The sequence below is a fragment of the Varroa jacobsoni genome, unplaced genomic scaffold, assembly GCF_002532875.2.
Source record: "Varroa jacobsoni isolate VJ856 unplaced genomic scaffold, vjacob_1.0 scaffold_532, whole genome shotgun sequence".
Classification (NCBI taxonomy): domain Eukaryota; kingdom Metazoa; phylum Arthropoda; class Arachnida; order Mesostigmata; family Varroidae; genus Varroa; species Varroa jacobsoni.
Genome location: NW_019213434.1, coordinates 215,795 through 225,331, shown reverse-complemented (window position 1 = coordinate 225,331; position 9,537 = coordinate 215,795). Strand labels below are relative to the sequence as shown.

The 9,537-nt window shown below is 36.8% G+C and overlaps 1 protein-coding gene across 1 annotated transcript; it reads left to right on the top strand.

The window, feature by feature from the left end:
* The first annotated feature begins 4,448 nt into the window (after positions 1-4,448).
* RpL35 (Ribosomal protein L35) lies at positions 4,449-7,346 on the top strand. Its single transcript, XM_022834513.2, has 4 exons — positions 4,449-4,470; positions 5,369-5,464; positions 5,618-5,701; positions 7,061-7,346. The coding sequence occupies exons 1-4, from the start codon at positions 4,468-4,470 to the stop codon at positions 7,241-7,243; spliced, it is 366 nt and encodes a 121-aa protein (XP_022690248.1). The 5' UTR covers positions 4,449-4,467; the 3' UTR covers positions 7,244-7,346.
* The last annotated feature ends 2,191 nt before the right edge of the window (positions 7,347-9,537 follow it).

Sequence of the window (9,537 nt, the reverse complement as noted above, 5' to 3'; positions counted from 1 at the left end):
TACCACTAAATAACCGTAGTTCTAGTGTAAAATATGTTCGTACCTGAAATTTTAGTATTGTGGACGATTAGTGTATGAAAGAGAACTAACTAATCTTTAATGATCGCAATGAGATGTATTACATCAAAGGACAGATTTAGACTGGCAACGTTCGAAATAAAGCCTGACGTTCCAAATAAATACAAGCTTGATAACTTTCGTTTTCCTTTAGGACTAAAGCGACATTATACGTCTACTTAATTGTGCCTGTTTACGCAGAGACTACGTATTACACCCGCTAGGTGCGAATAGGTTTAATGTAGGCCATTGAAAAGTTTCGGCCATAGTTGGGCGTTGGGCGTATTTTACCAACACCGTATTGAAATAATCCGAACCAGCTTTGAGCACAAATTTGCCCTAAGCCTACTGGAATACGATTCGTAATAGTCCATTGTAACACTAAGGTCAACGCTGACCGTACCGCTGATAAGGCTGGACAATGGTTTCGATCTGGAAAAACTGCGGAAAGCGCCCTCTATAGCATGCTCAGGCATCTTTAATGCAACGATCTGCGCATAACCTGGATGATCGCATTGGTTGTCTAGTAGCCTGCGCAAAAGTTTTGCTTTATATATCGTTTTGCGTTTACGAGGGCCTGGACTTTACGCTACCAGGCCGAACTGCCTGGAGATTCTTTCAAATGTGAGGACGCAGGGACCGCAGATTTACTCAAATGTGTCAATACGGCTCAACCAATTGCGAGCAGAATAGCCCCACTTAGCTCTAATGCCGCTACTCTTTGAAGAAAGGCATGTGAAGGACACATGGTATGTTATATATATAATATATGCGAGCACGCACTAGTGCTGGCACAAATGTTTTAATTCTACCTGAACTTTGTCTTTATAGCGATAGCGCCGGAAATATTTAAAATTATTGGTACAGACCGCACCACCCGGCTGCGCTGCTCACATGTGTCCCAACACACGGCATCGACAGTTTGCGCTTCAATGTGTTCCTGCGAGTTTTCTGCGTACGCAGTGATTCTCGGCTCACAGACGTCCAGGATATGCTGTAACGAGGTTGTTATCAAGCCATCGCTTAACTCTACGACAGTTGGTCTACTTGCTTAAATCGAAACCTTTTCCTCAGGTATTCAAGCCGCGTTCATTGATTCAAGCGGGCACGCACCTCAACATCTTATACAACCATCAAGTTAAGAACCAGCAATTTCAAGTGCAGCACCCTCGAAGATTTAAAAACACCACTACAAACCTTTACTATATAAAGCCTTGCGTCTCGATCAAGCACTTTATCCATCCTTAACCTGATTAATCTTTCGGCTCGGACTATTTGTTCTCCTCTGGCTGCCTCTAATTATATTGTCGACGCATTAATACCGACACAAATGTTATTCACGCAATATCTTGTTTTTAAATAGGTGTGGCGGTGAAAGTGGCTAGGGTTAATGGTATGGGCCGTAAAAGATATATATACACCATTTAACTGTACGAAATGTTTTAATAACAGGTAATTAAGAGTATGCTATGCACGACGAATCTTTTTTCAGTCATATGTATTATGCGGAATCATTAGCTTTTTTTAGGAGTCGTAACCTTATAAATATCAAAGGCCACTGTCCTGAGTATGTTAAAGGTTGTCTACGTTCTTTGGCGTAAAAAATACTTTTTTTCGGCACTGGTGTGACATCTTATTCCTATGAATTATGTAATTTACAAGTAAAAGCGAATTTACTTCCGAGGAAGTGCAACGATCCTTTCTTAAGGCAATGTGATCTTGGTGCTACAATCATTGAATTAAAGGAGGGTGCTACATTTACCGCCCAGGCATCTTAAAGAATTGCTGCGGTAATTGGAGGGCACACATCTAAAAATAAACTAAGTTAGATAATTAATTTTAGATGTGCCAGTTTGACAGTAAGCTATTCTATAGTTTTTTCTCACGAATGCCAATGCCAAATTAAAGCGGCATTAATTAATAGTGCTTCTTATTAAGCCAGTTTTACACTTGAGATGCAATAATGCAAAAAAAATTTGTTCAAAATTAAATACAAAATTTATCAAAAATGATTTTCCAAACATTGTCCACTATAAGCTATGTTCTGCTCCAAATTTATATGAAACTTACAAAATAAATATGCCTTTATCAAACATAACCAACAGTATCAGTGTGACAGATACTTCTCGACATCCTTATTTGATTAGGAAAGCTAGTAAATTTTAACTACGAGAATAAGGGTGTTACGAAACAGTGTATACTATTTAATGGGCCTTAACATTCTACCCATTTTTTATTTGCAAAGTATAATTAATTAAAAATATTTAATCTTTGACTTCTTCTTGAATCCCAAATTAATCTTTGAATAAAAAATGTATTATGAAATGCTATTGGAAGTATGACAATATAGCAGAGACTCAAAGACAATATCGCATGCTGTTTCAGGCAGATCCACGCATGTGGTTTACAACTAGTGGAATGAAAAATATGCCTGAAAAGGATGTAACTGTTTAGGATGTTCCTAGACAACGTTCCTCAAGACTAACAACATAAACGAGTTTTGTCAGCCAGAAAAGATGTTTGGAAAGCTAAAATGAGATATTTAAAAATACAACAAATCAAGCTTCCACCGCATTTTATAACGTTATAAAGAGAAAAGTTACATTCGAAAAGTAATATATTCTGTTAATGAAGAAAAAACACAATTTTACGAATAATACTTCGAAAAACGCGAATAAAACCAGTGTTGGGGAAGATTAATAAGAATCTTTCTGGTCTGTAGAATACCTGGAATAGAGTTTATGCAAATACACTTTTTCTTGCGGCGTTATATTGAAGATCATGTCAAGAAACCGACGACACAGGAAGATTTAAAACCGCAATCGAGCGAGAATGCGGCACAACAGCAATTAAATATTTTTCAAAGTTTGTCAGTCAATAACTTACCGTTATTAACAGTGTATTGACCAAAACGGTAGTAATTTTGAAGATCTGCGTTGAGAGAGAAAGGTAACATTTTACATAGGTTCTTTTTCAAATATGAATTATATATAAATAAAAACTAAGGTTATAATCATCCGAACTGTAGGAATTTTTTTCGAGACACTTTGCATATTAGTTTTAACATTTTCAAAGTTGTTGATCTGTAATAATCTGCGTAATCTACCTAACAAAGGTGAATATATTTTACTAAGCTGAAGAGCTTACAAACTGCACAACCCTATGATGCCTACAACTTGGCCCAATATAGAGTCCAGCTGGTCATTAATTAAATAAATATATAACACTAATATTAGATAATAGCTAAGTCATATATAAAGCCATTTTTATTTACAAGAAAAGATATGGCTAATAATAGCTGACTTATACAAAGTTACGTAAAGTTTATTTCATATATTGATCGGTTTAGATTTAAATTTACGAAGAAAATTACGCGCGAAGTTTGAGTTTTGAATAATTTACATTTAGTAGAAATATTAGAGAAATTCTTTAAATCTTTTATTATTTGCTGTGATAACTGCATATTGTTACTACTGTTATTCCGGCATCTAAATGCTAAGTCGATCTATGTAAAAACTCTTCCGTGACACAAATCCGCGCATGTTCATGAATTTGTGTAGGGCATAGTTGACTAGAAGCCAACCTTGTGGTTATTTAAATCTAGCGCCACGTCGTATTTGCCGATGCATAACTTGTTTTGGTTTCGGTTAAGGAATCGTTGCACCCTTTTTCTTTGAGTGACTGCGCCAGGAGGTCGCCAAAATGGTGAGTGATATTAAATCTACAAAAATCCTTATCAGCGGGTTGAAATATGTGCTTAGATGGTAATGTATCCGTAGAGAGTATTATAAATACCTTGTATATCTTTGTAGATGAATATGAACCGACCTGGTATTGGTATAATATGGTTTGGTTTTTTTGTGGTGCCATTATTTACACGTGGAATTCTATTCTGCTATGGAATTCTCATTAAACATGCAAAAGGATAATCAACTCGAAAAGTAATGCAATTTGTTCGTGAATTTATTCAAGACATGTCCATGTTTCGTTTTACCAGGAGTTGTTAAGATTTTAAATTGGTTATATTCCATCATCAAAAATTGTTTTCATTATTGGAGACAATACGTAATATTGGGGTCGATTAGTGAGTATAAAAGCTGTGTGTGGTTGATAGTCAGAGCTAACCTATCAATTGTTTTCGCACACCTATTATTACTGTACTGAAAAGGGCCAGGTAAATTAGGGGTTGACATATCTATTTACCCTTCTATCTTATGCGCTCGTTTTCCTCAAAAAGTATATCGTTCCATTTAAAGTCACGCATCACTCTAAACATTGCTTCGAAGCTTTTGAATCGATACCTTGAGATCACCTTCTTAAAAACTCATCTGAAAATCGTTCGTCTTTAGGCACTCTCCTGATAATCATCAGTCCGTGGATTATTAACATTATGGGAGTCAATTCCACTTAATGGTTCGTGGTAATCGAGAACCCTCTTTTTGATACTAGTAACACGATTGTACGATACTAAAACCGTATTTATAAAATATCGTGACTCTATTTTGTTGTAGACGAGAGAAAAGTTAGACAACTGGATTGACTCTGAAAGGCGGAGAAATGCAAAATACGGCTTAACATGGTTTTGCAGTGCTTGAATTCCCCGTAGTGTCTTGTAAGTAGTATGGTGCATTGAAGTTTTCAGTGGTCGTTATATAGAAGAATACTACTTAAACATCAATAAGGTGCCTTGGTTGTGGGCTGTCACATCAATCCGCTCTTAAATCATTTATGCACGCTATTAAATTTGAAGTTAGCCAGAAATAACTCGATTTTAGCTTCGAGTGTTAAACGTACAGAAAGCTGCAAACAAATATAAGCAAGATGTAGACGGGATAGCTAACACAGAACAGTCCAGAGAAGAAAAGTACGCAATGGCAAACACAATTGCTTAGTGGAATGTACAAACATCGAAGGCTTTCGAAATTACTTACCATCGCCTTAATAGTACTATATATAGTTTATAAATGGTTTAATAAAACTAGAACTGATGCGGAAGAAATGCCTATGTATCTTTACAGGGTCTTAAGTATGCATGCGCGCAATGCGGATGTAGTGCTCGGTATTTAAATGACATTAGTTGAATATCTGATGGTGAGATAAAAAATATGATAAGCTGTCAGTCGTATTTGTTGACGTATATTTGATTCATTGTTACGGAGAAAAATACAGGCATTTTCAAGACGTATTAAAGTTATTGTTTGATCACAGGCAAGAAAGGAAAAGTGCTTAATGTGAAAACTATGATCTCTAGACAAAAAGAAGTATTTCTTTTTGAATTAAATTAGTGATTTAATGCTTCCTATTACAACAGCTACGCGCCGCCGAACTTCGGGGTATGAAGAAGGAGGAGTTCGAGAAGACGATCGAGGAACTTAAAAACGAAATGACCACACTTCGTGTTGCCAAGGTAATAAAATATAAAAATGCGTTTAATTTTTTTTTAAGTATCAGAAGCTAGTGTCAGTTAGTTCCTTCAAGGTCTTGGTCAAATATAGGCGGTCGAGCTTTTAATTACCTTTTATAAGTTGTACTGAATTTTATTTGATTCGGTTCCCTTCAGATGGCCGGTGCACCACCGTCAAAGGTGTCGAAGATCGGCGTCATTCGCAGGAACCTTGCACGCATTTATACTATCATGAACGAGGTTTGTGTATTTTGAGTAAGGTAATAGAGAGTTAATCACATGTGGCTAAATCGCACGAAACTTTGGAACATTTAAAATGTGAGCTGACAAACTCACTTAGTTACTTAGGATGTTTTGCTTGTTGCTGTTTATTTTTAATGTATTAAATGAACATGAGAGACAAATGCTAGTATGCATAAACTCATTCATGGTTTGTGTATACTAGCATTGGTCTCCCCGAAAGCACCGCTGGCTGACGTTTGCAGTTTCCCGCGGCCGTCAAGAGGGAGAACAACAAGTGTCCACGGTTAAGTGGGGTGCCTTGCATATTTTCCCTAACAGTCACCTCAATCCACCCCGGTACATGAAACCTACATACATGATTGTTTAGTTGTAACGAGATCAATATGCTCGACTTCTACTCTTTCAAATAACCCAGTATCCCCATACTTGGCCTGTCAGAGCGTAATACTTTTCTGGGAGGTGTACCTGCCGGGGACAAAACAATTCCTTCGTATCAATGCAGGTGGCTTAGCCCGTTGCTTTACATGTAGTCCTGCCTGGAAACTCTGGAACATTTGCAGCAAATGTATTGGGATTCAATTAAGTTGTATCCGCGTATTACTATTGCATATTGTGTCTACTGCAAACAAAATATTTGGCTGTAAATTTAGACGATCGATCCCTAATAGAAGACATACTGTTACAAGTGGTGTCTATGTGAAATAGACAGCCTGTAAGGTAATAACTCAAAATCCGAAACCGCCAACGTAATTTGGTAAAATGTAGTCAATGCATGTTGGATATCTTGATTTTATCCAGGAAGAATAGAGTTGAGCTACATTTTAGACCACTGGTCCTTTTCTAACGTTCTTATAAGGCTAACATACCTAAAATGTAAGTAAGAACTTACGCATTTACGGTAACTACATCATAACTAGTTTGTTCTTGTTATTGAGAATACTTGGCTCCTACGAACCCCGGGAATGTGTGCATAATTTGCAAATGGCATGTCTCGATTCTGTTTACGGAGCACATTGAACTGCTGTTGTTTTTCTTTGGCCGCTCATTAGTTACACTAGAGAGCGGCCAACATTTATATACTGCTACACGAATATTCATTAAACTAGGGCATATATGGTGCGCTAAGGTAGTCTATCATTTATGGTAAGGGCAGACTGATACTCTTGTTTAATTCATTAGCATTTCATTATCGATGTGCCAATGCTTTAATTCTCATGCTATCTCGCTTGTTATCTCAATGTCAAGAAAACTACATAACTTATTATATTGCGAAGTTCACAAATTTTAGGTTGAATAGCGTTAGGCGGCTTCGGTGATTGTACAGTAAATTTGGGACGTATATTTTTTTATATACAGATGAAACGCGAGAATCTGATAAAGTTCTACCGTAACAAGAAGCGTGTTCCGCTTGACCTTCGCCTCAAGCGGACACGTGCGCAACGTCGGGCTCTCACACCATACGAGAAGTCACGCAAGACGCGCAAGCAACATCGCCACGAATGCTCCTTCCCGCAAAGGAAGTTTGCCCTTAAAGCCTAGATAAAGCCTAGGCAGAAGGAGGTGTTGTTGATCTGAAATTGGCATGTCTATCATCAGGTGTACGTTCAATAGTGGACAGAATAAAAGCCGCCGCGAGTAAAAATGTGTTTTTCCTTACTGAAGCTCGTGTAGATATGAGCACGATTTGCAGCGCTGAACGCTTGTATTATATAGGTAGTAATGTAATTATATGGACTTACAACCAACCCATATCTTATATATATATATGTAAGTAATGCGACTCTAAAACTATATAAATGATGCGACTCTTTTACATGCATACATGAAGTTTACATGCAAACAGCAATAGTATATCTGCATGCTTGCACTGTGTGAATTTCGAAATGTCATTTGCGATAGCTTTACTGGCGAAGTTAAAGAAAAGAACCTTTGAAGTAGTTGTTAGGTTATCTATTTATCCAGGAATTTTGTTCTCCAATTCATACTTCAGGAGAATACAGTCGGGGTGATGGGTGGAACAACTTTAAAAAAATCGTTTACAATTAAAGCCAAGGTTGGGGATGAAGCAGGATTACAATCAGGCTAATGCCGAAAAGAAAGCTTCCAGCACATATTTGAACCTAGTTTATGCAGTGGATTAATAATTATAATTCGCAAAATATATATGCAGATCGTAGCGGTTAGAATGTGTTTACCCTTTACCGATAGCAATACAAAGAATCAGTCTCATAAATGCTTCTAAAGGGTTCGTAAATGGTGCAAGGAACTAACGTTATCCCTTCCCGTACTGCCTCGAGCATTTTAACTGACTTAGTTGTAAGAACTTATTACAGTACTCAACGTAAGACACAACTAATTTTAGAGCAGAGCGCCTCGCCTTTAGTATACCATGTTTTGTGAACTTATACTTTCTTTAGCTGCTACTAGCAGAAACTACTTGGAAGGAAGAAAATTCTAGAATTGTAAATAAGCTAATTCATTACAGTTGTCTTATGCCTGAAGTGGAGAAACAGATAAAACATGACATTTGTGAGTATAGATAGATCCAACTTACGTTCAAGTTACAACGTGTTGCCATTTTCCTTTTGTGGCTACACATTAAAATGCTCGTTCGACAAAAGCATTCACAGCGTCCCCGTGGAACGGTAATAACAAAAAGGTCTGTACTCTCTACGAATCGCTGAGTATCATATGATTGCGAATAGTCAAGCGCCAATATAGTAAAATAGTCAAAATCACTATTTGCTTTCTTTTGCGAGTAACTGTGCTCTGTGGTACGGTTATTATTATTCCTATACGAAACTTAATTTGCATCAACTAAAACCCTCAGAATTTCTCTTTTATGTGCATATGTTGCATAATGACCTATAATACGCAATTTACGTTTCTAAATGTCCGTAAATTAGTCCTAGGATTGTTAGGGCTTTGCTCGTTTCGAATCCCGCCGACAACACAATTGAGTGGTATCACATAAGTTTACACAATGTGCATGATATCCAAGGAAATGAAATGGCAATTATGTTGGAAATACAGTTCTTATTATATCCTGATGGACTTACTTGCACCATTGGCGTAAATAAGTAATAACGGGCTCATAGAAAACATACAACAATGACTCAAGTAGGCAAATCTAGATTTGGCGGTTATGTCGAACATCTTAGTGCAAAATCTAATAATGACTAGACACGAATGAGGAAACGTTATTTGAACAAAATTTAGTGGTATATAAATTCATAGTTACGTTTATGTGGTATGAAATTCAACAAAATTTGAGGATCTAAAGTCTAATCGCGTGAAGCAAACTTGCTATTTTCGAATCATATACAGTGTTTAAGATATTATATATATATATCATCTTACAAGCCTAAAATCATATAAAATAATAAATAAAAAACAAAAAAAAAATTAATCAGTCTAAAATGATTGCACAGCTTAAAGCTTCGAATTTTTATCAAAAAAATGTAAAATATCAACAAATAGGTAGTTTGGCAATGCTCTTCTGCAAACTGAATGATAAAAGCGATTTCTTGGTATCTCCACCTCCAAATGTAAATCAAGCCGATGTCGATTAGATCACATGTAGTTACCCCTAGCGTATGCTTTACTACGATGCTAATTATAAAAAAGACTATAGATGAAGAGTTGACCTTGCGTTTGGTGCAATCTAATCTCTCTTGAGCCGCCGTCCGCGACTTGCACTACGCGAAGTTAAATAGTGAAATTGGTTATTTTTTGATTCCAGATGTTGCTAAGAAAGTACGTTTTCCGCTCTATATAATTATACGAAACAGGCTTAGCCGGACGCGTACACTTACCGCATATCAAAATTATTA

What these genes read in the sequence shown, in the direction of transcription:
- RpL35 (XM_022834513.2), top strand. An exon ending in CCACACTTCGTGTTGCCAAG is followed by an intron (nt 5,465 to 5,617) that starts GTAATAAAATAT and finishes GGTTCCCTTCAG; the next exon opens with ATGGCCGGTGCACCACCGTC. An exon ending in TTTATACTATCATGAACGAG is followed by an intron (nt 5,702 to 7,060) that starts GTTTGTGTATTT and finishes TTTTATATACAG; the next exon opens with ATGAAACGCGAGAATCTGAT.